Below are 20,472 nucleotides of genomic sequence, written 5' to 3'. Positions count from 1 at the left end.
CATTTTAAAAACAATGCTTTGATGCTATATGAATCTCATAATTATAACAACTCTTTAATTTTTCTTAACAATTTTTTTTTTCATGGACTTTATCTTTACTCTAGATTCATTAATATAACATTATATAAATATTAAAGATAAATCAAGCTTTTATTATATATATATATATATATATATATATATATATGAATATAATAATATCATGTGTATCCAACTGATTGGTTATAAAACATTAAACTAATAGTAAAAACATGGTTAACTTAAATCTTATCCCACTGAAAAAAACATTGTTTGCAAACTTATGTTCAATTGGATTTATTTTATATTACACCTGCCCGTCCAGCTATACACATACAATCTAATTAAACATTTTTAGAGTGATTTAACAATTAAAATTGAATGAAGAAAATTCATATTTCCAACTATAATTAAATTTATTTTTTAAAAAATAGTATATGAATATAGTATATTCTTCATTCTAGATGGATATTCAATTTAAACTTTTAATTTCTCTTGATTTCTGAAATAAATACTATAATTAACATGCAACATTTGATATCATAATTTTATTTAAAAATAGATTAATAGAAAGCCAATGATAGTGAAAATAATTTTTAATATAAATAATTCTAAAACTCTTATATACAATATATATTAAAATGTTGACATATACTCAATTTGAATTCATAATATCTTTTTTATTTTTTAAGAAAATATTATAAATTTGTATCACATGATTTCACAATATTATTGGTAAAATATTTGAGTGAAAAATAATAAGAATGTAAATGATTTATAATTTTTCAGTTGTATTATTAGAATTTTTTTTTAATAATTTAAGGGATCTATGAAAAAGTTAATTCAGTATCAGAAACTTTTTTTCCTTCCATGATATCCATGATATTTAAAAAACAAGTATATGCAAGATGAGGATGAGGTAACTAGTTGAGATCGAGGATTTTAATGCATCTATTTATTATTGATATCTGTTTACGTGCAGCGCCCATGGCCTAATGGATAAGGCGCTTGACTTCTAATCAAGCGATTGTGGGTTCGAGTCCCACTGGGCGTGACTTTCATTTTTGCTCAAGCAACTTGATCATATCATTCCAGCTTTCAACTATTTTTGGCGCAAAAATCCTGAAATCTAATCATCGGATGCATGGAAAGTCAACAATGCAGAAAACGCAATCACATGAAGCCCTTATAAATGGTTGGAAAGTATACTTCAACAAGAACAACACGTGAAAGAGGACAAACATTTAAAAAGATATATAATTAAAAGATATCAAAAATTAAATAAAGCAATAAAAAAAGTTGTAAAAGAAATAAATGAAAAAAAGTAAAGATAGTAAAAGAAATAAAATGAATAAATGAAAGAAATAAAAATTCTGTATATGAAGCGGAACATCATTTATAATAGTTGTATGACTCATTATAGATCATCCATGTGAGTAAATTTAAACTTTGATTTTACATGATATCATCAATGTAGATCTCCACGTTGTGAATGATCATAATATGAAAAATCAAATTCATTACTCTTTAGTAAGTAGCACTCACATTATTTAAACTAAAAAACATAACCATCCACTTATACATTCTTAATGAATTATGATATTTAAAAATAGATTTGACACATCTTTCTCTACAATAAAGATGTAGTTATAACTAGAATGACCATTCATAAAGTTGAGTATATATTTCAATGATAAGTGTTGCATTGATTAACATATTAGCCAATGACATTGGATTTTCATCTTTTAAAGTTACAATATTCATATTTCCGAAATCTATACATATCCTTAAATTTCCATTCTTCTTCAATATTAGCATTATGTTAGATATTCATTCGTCATATCTAATTAGCTTAATAAATCCAACTTCTAAAAGCCCTTCAATTTTCTCTTTCACATGATTAATTATGTCTGGGACCATTCGTTGTCAAGGTTGTTTGAACCCAAGCTTGATTTGCAAAGGATTTTCAACCAAACCTCAATCTAAACTAGGCATTCCATTGTAATTCCAAGCAACATGGTCTTTATAAATGTGTAGCAATGATACCAAATCCTTCTAAAATTCTTTCGGTATATTTACACATGTAAAAGCTAATCTAGACTTATCTTCAGACCTCAAGTTAACTTCAATTTTTCTCATTCCTTACATTTTTTTTATTACATTATTTTTACCTCTTACATTTACTAACTTAATTATCAGAGTGTCTCATGTACCCACGAGAGACTTGGTTTTTAGGGATATGGCCAGGGTAGAGATAAAAGCTAATAAACCAGTTATAAACTAGCCTAAGGATGGAGTTACGGAAAACTTAACTTATATCTAATTTTTTTTTAATGATTCTATTAATAGCATTAAGTATGAGAAACTGAATAAAAGCTAGTTTATTCTCTTTCACTTCTCATCTATTTTTTCATGGCAAAGAAACTCTAGGATAAGGAAAATTGATTGATCTCCCCACTATAGAAACTTCATCCCTTTTAAATTTCCATCAATTCACTCATCAAGTACAAGTGCTCAACAATATTGTTTTAGCCATACAAGAACAAGTTCACACTTTCATATTTTATCAATAGAAAATGCAACACATAACTCTGTTACATGCACCATATGCATAGAGACAACTTTGGTTCCATGAAAGAATATGATAAAATGACATAAAAAGTAAGCACAATACTTCAATTCCAAGAAAGAGTTGCTCTCACTATGAAGGCACTCCTCAATAGGTCCTAACCACAAACATAACTATCTTCATCAATCTTCCTCTAACTTTAGCTTGCATGCTGATAAACCCTAGATATGAAATAAGACCAATGATTGTACGATCTTCAAGAACAAACATCATTCCCACCAGGTGAGAGACTCTTCTCTTTATCACAGAGTGCTACACACTCATCTCTCAAAAAATTATGTTGCCATGAAGGTTAATTTAGATAACTATAATAGCCGTATAGATCCTAGGTAACACATACAATATATCATAAACATCATATAATATATAGCATAAAAAAATGATGCTATGTGCAAAATATTTTCTATAACTTTTCGTGGATATATTAGGGTGCGGTATCACAACCTTAAACCTGGCTCTATTCTTGGTTTTACAATCTTCATGTTAAGCTTATCTCTCATTTCAACACTAGTTTTTCAATTAAAAAGAGCATGAATAAACTTTTTGTCATCACCTAACGAGAAGATGAAAACACTAGAGTTTATATCAAAAGATTTAATGAGAAAATGCTAAATATGAAAGATCTACATGAACTAATTGTCACTAAGGCTTTGATTAGTAAAGTTTACAACTACTAATTATAGACATGTTTATGTACACTCCCTAACATGACTCTTTTCTATGTAAAATAGAAAATGGAGAACCGTATTCGAGTATAAGCAAATGTTACCAGACAAGAACACCTCTTTTTTCAAAGAATAAAATCTCCACAACACCATCAATCTCTTACCAAAATATTATTTAAAAGGAGCATAAAAGGATCTATTTGTGATTACTTGACATTCCCTAAGTTTCTTACCACACCTCTTATCACTACGTATGTTGAGGTGTTTATTGTCATTTAGGGAAAAGATTTTGTGTGATATCCACCTATAATAAAGAGTGGCATGAATACAAAGAATCCTAACAAGTTTTGTCACTTTCACCGTAACCACGATCATGAAATTAAGGAATGTAATGCCTTAAGAAAAGAAATAAAAATATTGATCTCCAAGTGATACCTTCAATAATTTATGATAAATGAGATATAGCATGAACAGATAGGGAAAATCCTTATAAAGCACTACTTGAGATCATATAATTTTCAAAAATTATATCTCCATTATCTTTTAAACTTTTCAAATAAAAAACATTAATGTTTCCCTATTGATGAGGATCAGCCCAACACCAAGCGTAATCATGCAAACGACCCATTAAAGGTGCCTATTAAGCCAATTACAAGAGTTGAGGGAAAGATTCTTAAAGAAGCATTGAATGGGCTTGTACAGAATATATGGAGGAAGATGGACGTAGAGAAGCTTGAGACATCTAAGAAGCATGAAGGACAACCTCTAATTCATCTAATTCAGGTCCAAAAAAAGCCCAATTCGTGTGGAACAAGGGGCTGATGTGTCCGGCCCCATACCAACTTTGTTAGGCTTGTTTTTTACTAATGATACAAGGATAAAAAGTCAGCAATTTATTTTCTTAAACAATCAAGAAAGTTTTGGTAGATCTGATTTCTAAAGAAGGAAGTATTATTTAATACTTTCCTAGCTTAGGAAGGAAAGTAATTAAATTAGCAACAAAGAGAGAAATTTATTTTCTTATTTATCCAAGTTAAACAAGAAAATCCAAGCTAATAAATGACCTAAAGGGGGCGACAACACAAATTTTCCAAATCAGATTTCTTCTATCTCATATAGGACTTTTATAGGGTAGCAAATCTGATCCTATCATAGTAGGATATTAAATTCAGATTTATTATTGTTATTATTATTTTCCTTTTAGTTTAGGGTTTTATTTATATTATTTGGTTTTAATTATAAGTGGACCTCATATAAGTCCACATAAGGAGTTCATTAGGGTTTGTTTCAGTCTAGAGTCAGTATAAATAAAGGCATAACCAGACATGTAAGGGTTATGTATTTTTCAGATCAATAAACTTCTTTTACCGTACTTGTTGTATGTTGATGGGATAATCTCCCTTCCTTGATTCTCTAAAACAACTTATTGAAGAACAACTGACTTTGTGATGTCATTCTTATACTTCTCATTCGCGAATCAATATTCATTGTGGGGGTTTTTGTTTTCCAATATTTTCGGTGCCTAGGTACAAGTTATCTTTGGGTCATACTCATCAAACCTAATTTACTTGGCTTTCCGGGAATTGATGTCCTTGCGTGTGGGTTGCTTGACCGTGTGTTTAAGAGGTTTGCATCACCTATGTTTTCAATAAATTGTCTCCATGAAAATCTCCATGTCCTTAACTAAATGTCAATCTACATTCCTCCATAAAGAATTTTCATGGCAATGTTTCCCTGTCTTTATTAAAATTCACCAAGTATTCGTGACCACTCCTCTTAAAAAAGGACCAGAGATCCTTCTCCTAACTCCACATGGGTCACTTCTCTCTAAAATAAGTTCACAAATGCAAACATAATATTTACCTTTATACTTATTTTTTTATTACTTAGACTATTTTAATTAACAAGCAAGACAATTAAATTCTTCTCATCTTGTAGAAACATTAATAAAAGTTAAGAGAAGAACTCTTATGCAGACACATAAATAAAAGCCAAATGTAACATTCTCATGCACTCATAACCAAAAAGGTAATGTTTATATAACAAGTATTTTTCCCCTTATTTTTTTGGTTAAAATCTTCCAAACATGCATACTTAAAAGACTTGGAGAGTTGGATAATGGTGCATAATTAAAACAATGTGGTCGTTTAGGCCACGCCCAAACAACCAGCTCAACCTCTTATTTTTTCTCTCTTTACATTTCTCCTTCCTACACATTCTCTCCTTCTCACACAACTTTTTTCTCTCTCTATTCTCTCTTTTTGTACGAGCACACACCTCTGTTTTTTAGTTCTATGATTAACAAACTCTTAACAAAGTACACATTTCTATTAATTGTTCGCACTCCACTTCTAACCAATGATTACAATGCAAGCACCATCATATTTCTCTATGTAGTTGGCACTATATATTTTTTTATACAGAGTAACGCCACAATTCTATGTTGCTTTCTAGCACTGTTAACACCATTTTATCCACCAATAAAATCATAAACACCAACCCCAATAACCGATGCTAATGGCACCATAACTAATAATGTGTGCCAACTCCTATACTAATTACACAACTTCTTTTCTCCACCTTACAACAAGGTGAGCCAACATAATAGGTCTATAAATACCTTAGACCATTACCAACAAAGAGGAATAAGACTGGACAAAAACTTAAAAAAGCAAAAGATCAACATTAATCCATACAAACATAAGCCAAACCCAGGCTCCATACTTAGACATACAAACTTATATAGACTCACAAACTCCATAGACAAAGTCTTCATAATTTTTTTTTCTCATTCCCTATATTTTTTTTCGTTACACTATTTTCATCTTTTATATTTACAAACATAAGCATATGAGTGTTCCCTGTACCCACAAGAGACTTGTTTTTCAAGGACATCTCTAGGCTAAATATAGAAGCTCACATACCAATCACAACCCAGCCCAATGATGTAGCTATGAAAAACTCATTTTTTGTATAAATTTTTTTCACAACTTCAACATTTACTTCTTTATTCTAAAACATTTCTAGAGCTTATGATTTATTCAAGTTGCTTTAGCTTTCTAAGTTACTGAAACTAGCTAGTATTCATAAAAGAAAATTATAAAAACTAATATTAGCCAAAATCACAAAGAAAAGATTAACTTGTGCTAGCTTTATAACATTATATATCCCGACAACTTTCTTACACACATAAGTTTTTGTTCACAATTGTTAATTCATTATAAAAAACAAATTATTAGGTACACAGGTAGTTGTGCTTCCTCATTCATGAATACGAGAAAAGAATTATTACTATATACAAGTTTTTTCTTTGGATAGAGGATATAATTTCAATATTAGTATACTAATTTTATGCCTTTTCTCAATCAAGTATGTGAATTTTAATTCTTTTTTTTATTTAAGTGCACTAATAATTTTAAAAACTTTAATCAAGTAATCTTGTCCACCTTTTATCAATTTTTCTGTTATTTGATGATGTATGATTTATCCTTAAATCGCTATTGGTACTCTAAACTTTCATTTTATAATAGTCAAGTACATGAACTTTAATATTTTTTATTTTGATACACCATCATTTTAGATTTTTTTACTCAAGTTTTTTAATACAGTCTATCTGTCATAATTTCATGAACTTTTTATTTATGTTATAAATATTTTAATTATATCATAATTCATTTTTTAGTCATAAAATATTTTTAAGTCTTTACAAGATGACTTATCATTGATGAAAAGAGTTTACATCTAAAAGAATTTATTTTAATTTTCTTACAATCATTTAATTTAATTTAAAATATTCATATTTATTTTAAAGGGTATTTTTATAAAAATAAATCACATTAGAAAGTGAAAAATTGACTAAAGTACTTAATTGAACAATAAAAATAAAGATAAAGGTGTATCAAAATTTTAAAAAAATAAAGTTATGTTGGCCCAAGGAAATAGGGTTTAATTGGGCCGAAAGCTTTCTCTCGTTTGTGGACTTGGTTAGGCCGATAACTCTCATTTATGAGCTCGTCATCGAAGTTTATAATAAAATCGATCTTGGACAACGACGAAGAACAAGGCTTCATTGAATAGACATATCCAACGGGTAACGAAGGCCCAGCTGGATTGGGCCACAGAGGCCTAATATTTACAAAAAAGGAAGGCGTGTCTTGATGTCTTCTTGCATGAAAGGAGAAACAAGGCCAGTTCAGATGAGGTTAGGTCTCTCTATCTTGTAAAACAGAAACAGAGGCACACCTGAAGACAGCAAAATCATCTCTGTTTCGAATTCAATTCAATCAAGCACAACCATGGCTCATTGTCTCACAATCAACAATGTAAGGTTCCTGTCTATGCCTCTGTCTCTGTCTCTGTCTCTGTCTCTATATTCTTTTATTTGAGAAAAAAATTTCATAATTTTCAGTTTTGATGGCCTGTCATTTCCCTTCGAGCTCTTCACTACACCCCAAAACCACCATAAAACCCCACCAAATCCCACTAAGAACCATCACTTACCCTTCCATTAGATGCAAGAAACAAGACCCAATTCTTGAGAATGATAACAAAACTGAAAATACCAATAAAAAAACCCATTTCAGTTTTCTCTCTTTACCCATAACTCTCACTATTATCTCCACCTCTCTCACTCCACACCCTGCCTTTGCTGCCACACCAACACCCAAAACTTACCATAAAAAGAAAACCTTAAAAAAGACACAACAAGAAGCCTTGACACCGGACCAGCTTAAACAATGGTCTCAGAATCTTCCAGTTGTATCCAATAGAATACCATATACTCAAGTTTTGATTTTAAAAGAGAACAACAAGCTTAAGCATGTAATTAAAGCGCCTAATGCCTCTTTAAAACAACGTCCGGAGGCTGTTTTAGTGGTTTTAGATGATAATCAAGTGTTCAGGACTGTCTTGCCCTCGTTAGAGAGTAATAGGAGGTTTTGGGATTCATGGGATGAGTTCAAGATTGATGCTTTATGTGTGAATGCATATTCCCCTCCGGTTAAGAGACCTGAGCTTCCTAAGCCATATTTAGGATTTTTGTGGAAAGTTCCAGAGTTTATGCTGTCGAGGTTAAAGCCTAAGAAGGAGTCCAAGAGAGCTATGGAGTTGAGGATGGCCAGAGAGGAGTTTAAGAGGCAAAGAAAGGAGGAGCTGAAGAAAATGAGAGAGGAAAGAGAAATAATCGAGAAGGCAATCAAGATGCAAAAGAAAGACGAGGACAGGAGGAGAAAGAGGGAGACTAGGACAAAGAAGTATGAAGAGTCATTGCGTGATGCTCGGAAGAATTATACAAGAATGGCAAGTATGTGGGCAAATTTAGCACAGGACTCAAATGTGACAACTTTGTTAGGGTTGGTGTTTTTTGTAATATTTTATCGTACAGTGGTGCTTAGTTATCGGAAGCAGAAGAAGGACTATGATGATCGGCTCAAGATTGAGAAGGCAGATGCTGAAGAGAGAAAGAAGATGAGGGAGTTAGAGAGGGAGTTGATGGGTATTGAAGAAGAGGAAGAAGATGAGAGCGTGCCTGGGAAAGCGGAGCAGAATCCATATTTGAAGATGGCTATGCAGTTCATGAAGTCAGGAGCACGTGTTAGGCGTGCACATAATAAGAGATTGCCTCAGTACTTGGAAAGGGGTGTGGATGTGAAGTTCTCTGATGTTGCAGGACTTGGGAAAATACGTCTTGAACTCGAGGAGATTGTGAAATTTTTTACACATGGAGAGATGTACCGCAGGAGAGGAGTGAAGATCCCAGGTTAGTTTTTGGAAAGCCATTGTATGCAATTTTAATGATTTTTTATTTGAACTTTCAGTAGGATTTGTTTTCGTGGCTTGTCATCTCATTTATGTTCTTTATCTAGTTTGAGGATTTGGTTGAGAGGACCTTACATTTTATGTTATTGTTCTTGTTTTAATTACATCAAACACTGCACTTTTTCTCTGCATGTTGTGGAGTCACTTTAAACATTCAATTTGGAAGTGGATTGTGCAGATAAACTTCCCTTGTGCAGAACTTGTTAAATAAAATTAAAAGATAAAAAAAAGCAGCACAGATTGAACTCTCATAGCAAATTAACATTTCACACTAATATGCTGCCTTGCAGGCATTCATTCTTTCATGAGTATTAAGTAATAAAAAAAAACTCAAACATAACTTTTACAGACAACATCGTAGAGGCATAAAGGACTGGAAATAACAGCTTGCTTTTAGCAAAATTATCATAGACTATTTGTGATATTCTCTTTAAACGCTTGACGTTCACTATGTAAGTTCTATCCAACACATTCTTTTGGTTGCATCTCAAATTACATGACCTCATATACTGGTATGAATCTTCCCTTTGGTCAATTTCTGGGATGATTACAGACACTAGATTTGATCTAGTTGAAGTTTACTGGAGATTCTTGAGGATAGAGTATTCTGTGCTATTAAATGTTTTTGAAAGCAAGAGATGAAAGGGATATGGAGCGAAGAATTATGTTTTATTTATGTTTGTGATTCCTATGAATTTTCATTGCCAATTAGATTATTTTTATGAAGTCATTATGCTTGTGATCCTGTGTGCATGACTTGTCCGCTTGAATCCATTTTTCAATCAGGTGGCATACTTCTTTGTGGTCCCCCTGGGGTGGGGAAAACTTTACTGGCAAAAGCTGTGGCCGGTGAGGCAGGTGTAAACTTCTTCTCCATCTCTGCATCTCAATTTGTGGAAATATATGTTGGAGTTGGTGCTTCTCGAGTTCGAGCACTTTATCAAGAAGCAAAGGAAAACGTAGGTGTTCTCTTAAGCTTCTCTATTATCAAGGTTCTTCACATGATAGCTTGGAGTGGTATTGCTGATGTTAAATTCTAAACTTGTTCTCACTATGAATTTAGACATGTATTTACCATTTTTTCCCCCAATGCTTTCAAATTCAAATATAGAGCTGAATATTGTTCAGAATGCAACACCTCTTTTTCAAGCTCTGGGAACTTTAATCTTTTTCACATGTCATCATACTTATTTTTGTTTGCATAGGCTCCATCTGTTGTTTTCATTGATGAACTGGATGCTGTTGGAAGGGAGCGTGGTTTGATTAAAGGTTCTGGCGGACAAGAACGTGATGCCACTCTTAATCAGGTTGGTTGGGGCATATCCTAAACCTGTACTTTTAGACTTCAATGCTGCTGTTTTATGATAAACCTGCATTTGAGGATTGATGTTCAGTTTTCTAATTCCAGCTCCTTGTATCCTTGGATGGGTTTGAAGGTAGAGGGGAAGTGATCACTATTGCTTCCACAAATAGACCAGACATTCTAGACCCAGCACTTGTGAGGCCTGGGCGGTTTGATCGAAAAATATTTATACCTAAACCTGGCCTCATAGGCCGCATGGAAATTCTGAAGGTAATGATTTATGATCTCCATCATGTTTTTGTGTTCTCCTCTTTTTTTCTCCTGTCATTTTCTTTATGGCATTGAGAAACTAGGCCATTCCACGCCTTTTAGCTTCTTTTTATCCTGTTTTATTTTTTATTTTTTTTGGTAATAGGTTCATGCTCGTAAGAAACCCATGGCTGATGATGTGGACTATATGGCTGTTGCAAGCATGACAGATGGAATGGTTGGTGCAGAGCTCGCCAACATAATTGAGGTTGCTGCAATTAATATGATGCGTGATGGAAGGACTGAGGTATTGCCTATTCTTGTAAATTGAAAATCTTACTCCATTTGCCAGTATGATTTCATGTCATTAGACCTGAATTGCTGGAGAGGAGCTGGGAGAAATGGAATGATTTGGACTTTAGGCAGCTTTTAATGTTCTTTGAACCAAGTAGACAGAAAAGCATTTGCGTACTGGGAGGTCTCCCATAAAACTTGATGGAACTGAGACTTCAATTTCCTATTCAGAACATTCTTTGTCTTGGCAATCTAGGAGACAATATTCTTCCGCCCCAAATATTACCTTGACAAGTATAATGTGTTCATAGCCACATCCTATACCAAAATAAACTTTAAGTGTCTGCTTTTGTTATGGTCAGGAGAGGTCCATTTTGTTTTTCTATCTATTCCTAGGAATTATATTGTGGTAACGACATAGCTAACTACTGTTGGGACCAATCATGGTTTGTACACCGTTGTAGATTTAAGTTTGCTTATAATTTATGATCACACTAAAAATCACATTCTATTTAGTCCTCAAAATTTGGAATATAAGAATTCCATGTAGATAAAAACCAGCCACTACTTGGATGTGACCAACCACCTCTAATATTGGCCATTCCACAATATGGATGATCATGAGATTTTGAGTCATCTAATTTTTTATCCTCCTTTACTGCCTCGGCTACTTCATCCCATAAATCATTTTATTTTAGTTTGCATATTTTTTTAATATTGTTTGTTTTTGTGAAGAATTGAAATGTTAATGAAATATTATTTGCCTAGCTGTAAAAAAATGGATATTTGCTTATTTCCTGTGGCTAATTTGTTAGTGATATTATACAGTCTTCTCAGTGACCTTTTGCCCAAATGATTTGATTTATAATTTTAATAATTACTTTTGTGTATAGCATAATGTCAGTGAATAATTTATTGCATCTGTGCAGATTACAACTGATGACTTATTACAAGCTGCACAAATAGAGGAAAGAGGAATGCTGGATAGAAAGGAAAGGAGCCCTGAAACATGGAAGCAAGTAGCTATTAATGAAGCAGCCATGGCTGTTGTGGCTGTGAACTTTCCTGATCTCAGAAATATCGAGTTTGTATGGCTTTTAAATTCATTTTTATTAGTTTTCTCATAGTACTGTTTCTTTCATTCAGTTGCATTCCTTGACTCACTTTTATTCTTGTTTAGAGAGAGATTTTAAGTTAAAACTCATGATGTTTACTTGAAATGCCATTTTTTATGTGTGAGATGGAGAATATAGGGCACAATTCATAGCTTGTTTCTATGTGTAGACAACGTGAGTGCAGAATAACCGCCTAATCATTTTTAAAATCGGTCCTAAATGTACCACATAATTTTTATGCACTTTTCTGAGTCAATGAATATTTGCTCAAGCCTTTTGAGTACTGGTTGTGGTTCTATACAACTGGCATTGATTTTCAAAGCACAATAAAAATGAGAAGTTGCTGGCTTTTTTCAAAAAATAAGTTGGATTAGTTAGACACCTTTTATTGAACTCTTTGAAGATTGGGGAGGATGAATCAAATTCATGGCATATGTTGATGATTTGTATGCATTTTGACAGCTGAACACTTTGATAGTCAGCAAATTTATTTCACATTTTGTTGCCGTTGAGTGGTTAAATAATTTTTCTTTGGACAGACTAATAGATTTAAGAAAGAAAGAGAATAGATTCTGCCTGTTCTTTGTTTGTAACCTTGATTTTAAGGGGATGTTGCTTTTTCTAATGATATATATTGCACATTGAAAAATTTCTCTCATATTCTTGGAAACTCTTGGAAATTCTAATAGAAAATGGTGAAATTCTAGAGCATGACCATGGACAGAGAAGCAGAAATATTTCAAACAATGGACTCTATAGTATGGTGTTAGTCTTTGCTGTGACTTCGGGGTAATGGTGTTTCATTATCATTTGCGCAAAATGATGTTTTAACTTTTAGGAAAAACATTTTAAACGATCAAAACAACTCTACAAAAACTATGGCAAGTTCTTGGGTTTTTACATGTCGAATCTTCCCTGTTATAGGGATAGGGCTTTTCTAGGCTGCAACAGGAGTTCAATTTCTGGTGGTTATCCTTCTGGTTTTCCAATAATGTTTCAAATATTTTAAAATCATCACATCTTTGTATTTGTCATTTGTCTTTAGCTTGGGGAATGTCAGCGTCTTGCCTTTTATTCTGCTTGCTATTGAAATATTTGACTTTGTTGAGATGATTACCTAGAAATTAAACTTGTTGGGTATTTGTGCTAGTATATATCACAAATTGTTCCCATAATAAATGTACTTTGAACCTTAAAATTATAGTATTATACTTATCTATTTATTGGATTAGGTAACAATTGCTCCCAGAGCTGGCAGGGAACTTGGTTATGTTCGGATGAAAATGGATCATGTCAAATTTAAGGAAGGAATGCTTAGGTATATATATCCTTTAACTCTTCAATGTCTCAAAGGATAGCCAAATATCAATCATGCCAAACTGTGATTGATACAATAGCACTGTGTTACGATTACTGCAGTAATTTTACTGTTGAAATTGTTTTATGGACTCATATTTTTCTTTTAAGATACCCTCTTGTTTCTTTGTATCATGCAGTCGGCAATCCCTTCTGGACCATATCACTGTTCAACTGGCACCACGTGCAGCTGATGAGCTTTGGTATGGTGAGGGTCAGGTAAATAAACCTTTGTTAACATGTGTGATTCGGTAGGTCATTGGATATATGTTGTGATTGATGCTTGGATATTAGCTATTCATTCTTTTGTTAGCATTTAAGGTCTTGTTTTATTGGTTTCAGTAGTAGGTCTTTTTGCATTTCCTAAAGAAACAAACAGTCTTCCGAGTCATTTGCTTGATTTAACTCATATTAAGATCTGAAGACTCGAAGTCAAATGATGTTCATTCTTTGTTGAGTTGTTGATTAAACTAATTACAAGCTATTGCACGGTGGCAGAACACTTCGCATAAAAAAGCATCCGACCATGAATTCAAAAACAGATGAATGATGTAAATGAAATATTGCATCAAATTGTTATACTATTCTGATTAGAAAATTTTTTTTCAGCTTCTCAAGCAAACAGTTTTTTTACTTCGTTTTAGTTGGACCACCTTAATTCTTAACATTCAGGCTTTGAGAAACCTATTGTCATTGGTAATATCAAAACCCTCACGTAGTTTTGTTTTTGATATGATCATGTGGTTTGTCGTGTAAGTTGATTGTTCTGTGTATCAGGGTTAGTATTTTGTATTCTATATATCGTAACTGGTATGCTAATACTTGCCTTGATACATCAAATTATTCCAGTTGAGTACAATATGGGCTGAAACAGCAGACAATGCTAGGTCAGCAGCACGGAGCTATGTTCTTGGTGGCCTTTCTGAGAAACATCATGGTCTATCCAACTTCTGGGCTGCAGATCGAATTAATGTAGGGATTCATGATCTTTTCTACACTTTGCATCATGGTTACATGCACCACGCATTTTTTTGCACCTGAATTACCATATAGACTAACGTGATTATATTGTTCCCTTGCCATTTATACAAGCTGAAAGTGGATTGAAGATGGCTATATAGAGCAAATTTACAATATTTTAGTTGAAATGACACGCTAATGCAAACATTTTCATCTCTATTATATGCTAATTATTGCACTAATGCATTCTAAGATGGAAATTTGCAAATTTCAGGAAATTGATTTGGAGGCACTACGGGTTATGAACTTTTGTTATGATGGTGCAAAAGAGGTACTTAATATAATGCAAAAGATCTTAGTTGCAACTTCCCAATATCCTTATCTTGTGCAAACAATTTGTCTGTGTCAGATTCTGCAGCAGAACCGAAAACTGATGGATGCTGTTGTTGATGAACTTGTCCGAAAGAAAAGTTTGACCAAACAAGAATTTTTTAACTTAGTTGAGTTGCATGGTGTGATCAAACCTATGCCACCAAGTATACTCTACATCAGGGTTGCCAAGCGTGCACAGTTTCAAGAAATGTTGGTGCACCAGAATGAAACAACTATAACAAGCAATGCAAGAGCAACATGCCAAGAGAGCTCAATTTAGCATGGAACTCGATCTTTGTTTATGCTGCAACATTAGCCAAGGAAATTAGCCATGGGAAGCAGCTGTTACCTTGATTGCATGGTAAAAATGAACGGCTAGTTGTGAACCGTGCAAATTATCACCTTGATCTATCACGGATGAGCTGATACAATAGGCACACAGAAGTCCAAGTTACGTGCGGGGAGAAATTTTGACGGTGCTTCATCCTTTTACCTTTTTTCTGAACTCCCATATATTCTGCAATCATTTTCTGTTTTGCTTCACATATTATGATTTGTTTTTTGTCGAATAGGCTTTAGTTAGCTTGTATTTGCTTCTTACTAACTGGTTGTGCCCTCAAAGGCCAAGCCATTCCTATCTCTGTGCTGAGTTTTACTGAATTGCTAATGAAATTTTTTTCTCATCCTGTGCATTCTATTGTAATGGTCAGATGTGCGATTCTCTCATGATGGATGCTGTGTTGTTTATTTACATGTTCAAGAGCTTCTACCTTCCATTAAGTTTAGAAGTAGATCTTCCATTCCATGTACAGAATGGTCTTAACGTTTTGGTCTAAAACCAACTACAAGTAGCTAGTTAATCTTTCATTTGTATCAACTTAGCACGACGTTTTTTCGCTGACCATGCTGCATAAAACTCTGGTTCTAAAAATTTCATTTTACTACTGTCTTGTAAAATGGGGAGAGACAGGCCTTTTGCGTCTAGAACTCATTCAAGTTCTCCATTCTACTTGTTTACTCCATCGAAGATTCTAAAGTAATGTTTTTAGTTTTAGTGGCAAGGCCAGTATTTACTCTATCGAAGATTCTAAAGCAATGTTCCTGGACCAATGGCAAAGAAGTTTCAATTGTTGGGGGGTGGTCTCTGATATATGGTATTATTACTTCATCCCACGTGATTTTAAGAGAAGTAACGCGGTATGATTATATTTGAAGTTATTATAATTCCAGAGATTTTAAATTTACGATTTAACGAATACATTAATTCGTAATAAATTAAAACTGATTTCCTTTAATAATAATAATATTTACTCCTTTAAGGTGATAAATAGTTATTTTTTAATTAAATTCCTACTAAATTTTTCATAACTTCATAATTACGTTCGACTTGGCCATGCTACCAAGTTTTTTTTCAAGGTAATAATCTAATTTTTTCAGTTGTAATTTTACTATAATTTTAAATAACTATCAAAAATTACAGAATGAATAATATTGTTTTATTAATAATAGTAATTTTTCACTGTGTTTTGAAAGTGTTTTTTTTTTTAAATTTTTTTTAAAGTTTTTTAAATTAATATATTTTTGATGTTTTTAGATTATTTTAATGTGAAAAATAATTTTTAAAAAATAAAAAAATATTATTTTAATAAAAAAACACTTTAAAAAATCAAAAAAATATTATTTTAATAAAAAAATACTTTAAAAAATAAATTTACGGTATTATTAAAATTTCCATTCTAATAACGTCCCACTAAGTCCTCCTTTGAAAGAGTCAAATCAATTCTAGATTTCTTCAAGTCATAATTGTCACTAATCCACACTCGATTATCTCGCCAACCATCCATTACTCGATTAATGTAACCGCCAAAATCCTCCACGTTCTGAGTTGAATTAACTACCAACCACTACTTTCCACACCCATCATATCGATCATGCTTTTGGTTAAAATATATAAAGCCCTCTAGCAGATACATGCAGACGACAACAATGAACATCACCAAAATGACATCTCTTGTGGTTTTCTTTTGCATTTGTTTTATCATCACTGTTGCGTCCATGAATGGTTTGGTTATCGCAGAAAGAGTGTTCAAAGTTGGGGATGTGTTTGGATGGCAAGAACCTGGACAAAACAGCTCTTCGTTGTATGCTCAGTGGGCTACTAGGAACAGATTCCAAGTTGGAGATTCTCTCTGTGAGTTCATTACAGTTAGCTAGATCTTGACTATACAGTTTGCTTTCTACTTCTACACCTAAGTTTTTTGAATGCTGTTAAGATTGTATGATTTTCTCTGGTTATCAAATATCTTACTTGGTATGTAACCGTCGTTCGGTTACTGATGTTTACATGGTAGAAACGTAAACTTTTCTTTCACCAGGAAATTTCTTTTTGATGTTCTTCTACTTGCTTATGAGAAAGTAAAGAAGGAAATATGTGCTGTCCTGTGTAAACATCATAATTCTGAAACCAGATAAGAATGATTTATGACCAAAGAGTAGTACTGTTCTTGCAAGAGAATGAGTACAAGCTTAAAACAGTGTTTTCTTTTTTGTGCAGCCAGTAGTAGCATTTACGTTCTCAGATTTATGATTCGTTCTGTTGTTTTCGTTCTTTGCAGCCTTTGATTATAAGAATGACTCAGTTATTGAAGTAAACAAGTGGGGATACTACCACTGCGACGCTAGCAAACATATTGTTGCCTTCAACAATGGAAATAGAGTGTTCAAGCTCGACAAGTCAGGACTATTCTACTATATTAGTGGAACCCCAAGTCACTGCAAGAATGGCCAGCGTTTGCTAGTTGAAGTGATGGGTCTCCACCACCATTCTCCTCCTTTTATTGCAGCTCCACCTGGATACCTAGCACCATCCCCACAACTAAGTTCAGGAGTATCAGTCTCAGGGACACTTGGTTCATTGTCAATGGCTCTTATGGCCACATTGATTGCTTTGTTATGGTCTTTAGCATAACCTATTTTCCTTTTCAATTGTTATTAGCTATATATAGGTTGGTTTTCTTGAAAAAAAAAAAAAAAAACCTTAGTATCTGATTCCCGCTGTTGGAATCTTGTGTTTGAGCACTTGTCTTTTCAGTCATTCATTGCATATTGTTGGATCTAATATGCTAGGAGTTTGTACTTTGATTTTTCCAAGAAACGTTATTGCTATTGAATTTAAAGCATTTTATTAATGTCTTACTTCACCCAGTGTGGTTTACTTGTGTTGAAAGAATGAACAAGTAAAAGTAATCTTGGCAGGAGTACCTCCTGGGTTTGAATCATTATATATATATATATATATATATATATATATATATAACTGTGGGGACACTTGCACAGTATCAGCAGCATGGAACATAACCCTCTCTGCTCTTTCAGTTTTTAAGAAAACATTATAAGCTTTGCAAATTGGATTTGGAAAATTACATCACACAGTAAGGTAAGTGTACGATATATATACACCATGAGTTAGATAAATTATAAAATGATGTTAAGCAGACACAAGCACATTTTAAAGAAAAGGAAAAAAATATTGAATGATAAAAATAAAAAAAACAATTAAAAAAAAAACGATGTCAATCCATATTTAAGTCCATAATTTGAATCATTTCACAAATTTTTTTAAAAAAACCTCGAAGCCTAATTCACTCTAGTTCCTTGAAGAAACAGTATAAAACAACGCATAAACATGATTATTGCCATCAATCTTCTTCTAAATCTCGCTCACATGCTCTTTGAAGAAAAAAACCTAGATGCGAGCTGAGATTAATAACTACACAAGCTATTAAGAATGGACATTATTCCCATGAGCTAGGAGACTCACTTTTATCACAAAGTGTCACACACTCATTTCTTCAAAGACCGTGTCGATACAAATGCCAACTTAGTTAACTATGATGACCTTATAAATCTCAAAAAGCACATACAAAACATCATAAACATCATAGAGCTTGTAATACAAAAGAGTGTGGTACTTGCAAGATTTCCCCATATGCCAGGATATGGTATCATATCCTTGAACCTAACTCCATCCTTGGCCTTCACGATCTCTATGTTGGGCTCATCTTTTATTTTAACACTAATATTCTAGCTAAAAAGAACACGACTAAGCTTTTCATCATCAACCAATAAAAAGATGAAAGCACTATAACATATCTCTAATGATTTAACGAATAAATGCTAATCCGAAAGATCTACTTGAACCTATTACTACTAAAGCTCTAATTAGTGGAGTTTATAACTTCTCTTTATGAGAAGCTTGCATACTCTCCCTGATAGAACTCTCTTCAATATGAAATAAGCAATGAAGAATCATATTCAAGTAGAAGAACAAGTGTGACCAAACAAGAACATCCTCATTTCCAGATGGAGAAATATTCTTAATACCATCAATCTATTACCAAGGAATCTAAGAGGAGCATCAAGGATCCATTCATGTTAGTTTGATATTTTCTGAGCTTCTGACCACACATTTTACCACTACATGTGTTAAGGTATTAACTGTCATTCAAGGAGGGTTTTGTGTGATACCCATTTCTTATGAAAAGTGGTATAACCACAAGGACCCTGACAAGTTTTATCACTTTAATGTCATGCCCTATAAAAAAAGATGGAAAGATTGGTCTTTAATGGATACCTCTAATAATTTATGAATAAGGAGATGCAACCTAAACAGACAAGGAGAAATCTTTATAATGCATTACCCGAGATCAAATAATTTTTAAAACATGTATCGCCATTATCTTTTAAACTAAAAGCATTAATTTTTCTTCATATCTCCAAAGTCTCAATAAAAAAATCTCTATATCTATAATAAAATGTCCATAGCGATATCTCTATGTCTTCATTGAATTCTCCAAGTTTTTGAGACCACTTATCTCCAAATGAATCAGAGATCTTTCTCCAAATCATCATGACAACTTATTTTTAGGTCTTCGTGACCATATATCTCCAAATAGATCAAGGATCCTTCTCCAAGTTATCGTGACCATTTACCTCCAAGTCTCCGTGACCATTATCTCTAGTAGAATTAGGGATATTTCTCTAGGTCTTTATGATCGCTCATGGAAAATTTGTTTCTAAATACTTTTGCTAAACACATACACATGCCATATTATTTATTTTTATACTCATCTTCTTATATTATTACTAGATGACTTTTTTTTTTAACAATTCTTACTATAGAATCAAAGTTAGTGTGTGTGTGTGTGTGTGTGTGTGTGTGTGTGTGTGTGTGTGTGTGTGTGTGTGTGTGTGTATTATAGACTAGTGAGCAATGATGTCTAGTTTAGCATAGCAAGACATGCTAAACATAAGAAAGTTTTCAAGGAAAGTTCAGAGTTCAAATCTATAAGCATGCAAAATAATAACTCATAACAACATATTTTCAATAAATATAATAATAAAATTTTACTATGCATACTAAACATATATCCAAACTTACAATTGATAATAATTCAAAGTCCTAGTATGTATACTAATAATAATAATAATAATAATAATAATAATAATAAATATATACTTAAATTAAAAAAAAGAAATGTATTTACTTGTTGGAGCATTTAAAGTAATGAGATTTTTATTGTTATCAAGGATGAATCGTTTATCCTTAAGGCTTTATTTGTAATGCCTTACACTTCCGAATGCATTTATACTTAATTCCTACAATCTTGTACCTAAAAATATAGGTGAATGTTT

General features: G+C 32.7%; 2 protein-coding genes and 1 non-coding gene across 4 annotated transcripts; all 3 read left to right on the top strand.

Moving 5' to 3' along the window:
* Nucleotides 1–999: 999 nt before the first annotated feature.
* Nucleotides 1,000–1,072, top strand: TRNAR-UCU (transfer RNA arginine (anticodon UCU)). The gene has a single exon. It is a non-coding gene; the product is annotated as a tRNA-Arg (tRNA).
* Nucleotides 1,073–7,471: 6,399 nt separating this feature from the next.
* LOC7478412 (probable inactive ATP-dependent zinc metalloprotease FTSHI 2, chloroplastic) lies at nucleotides 7,472–15,461 on the top strand. 2 transcript variants are annotated; one of them, XM_052451493.1, is made up of 12 exons: nucleotides 7,472–7,634; nucleotides 7,721–9,070; nucleotides 9,916–10,088; nucleotides 10,335–10,436; nucleotides 10,538–10,702; nucleotides 10,848–10,988; nucleotides 11,905–12,063; nucleotides 13,323–13,408; nucleotides 13,587–13,665; nucleotides 14,296–14,418; nucleotides 14,681–14,737; nucleotides 14,816–15,461. In XM_052451493.1, exons 2-12 carry the CDS (start codon nucleotides 7,726–7,728, stop codon nucleotides 15,056–15,058), a joined length of 2,673 nt encoding a protein of 890 aa, XP_052307453.1. In that variant the 5' UTR covers nucleotides 7,472–7,634; nucleotides 7,721–7,725; the 3' UTR covers nucleotides 15,059–15,461. The 2 variants fall into 2 exon arrangements, with proteins under 2 accessions (XP_052307453.1, XP_052307452.1); XM_052451492.1 differs by having other exon boundaries at nucleotides 7,480–9,070.
* A 1,253-nt stretch (nucleotides 15,462–16,714) lies between these two features.
* Nucleotides 16,715–17,966, top strand: LOC7478413 (mavicyanin). The gene is made up of 2 exons (XM_002303267.3): nucleotides 16,715–16,969; nucleotides 17,394–17,966. Exons 1-2 carry the CDS (start codon nucleotides 16,750–16,752, stop codon nucleotides 17,744–17,746), a joined length of 573 nt encoding a protein of 190 aa, XP_002303303.2. The 5' UTR covers nucleotides 16,715–16,749; the 3' UTR covers nucleotides 17,747–17,966.
* The last annotated feature ends 2,506 nt before the right edge of the window (nucleotides 17,967–20,472 follow it).

The sequence above is a fragment of the Populus trichocarpa genome, chromosome 3, assembly GCF_000002775.5.
Source record: "Populus trichocarpa isolate Nisqually-1 chromosome 3, P.trichocarpa_v4.1, whole genome shotgun sequence".
Classification (NCBI taxonomy): domain Eukaryota; kingdom Viridiplantae; phylum Streptophyta; class Magnoliopsida; order Malpighiales; family Salicaceae; genus Populus; species Populus trichocarpa.
This window is presented reverse-complemented; position numbering and strand designations above follow the sequence as displayed.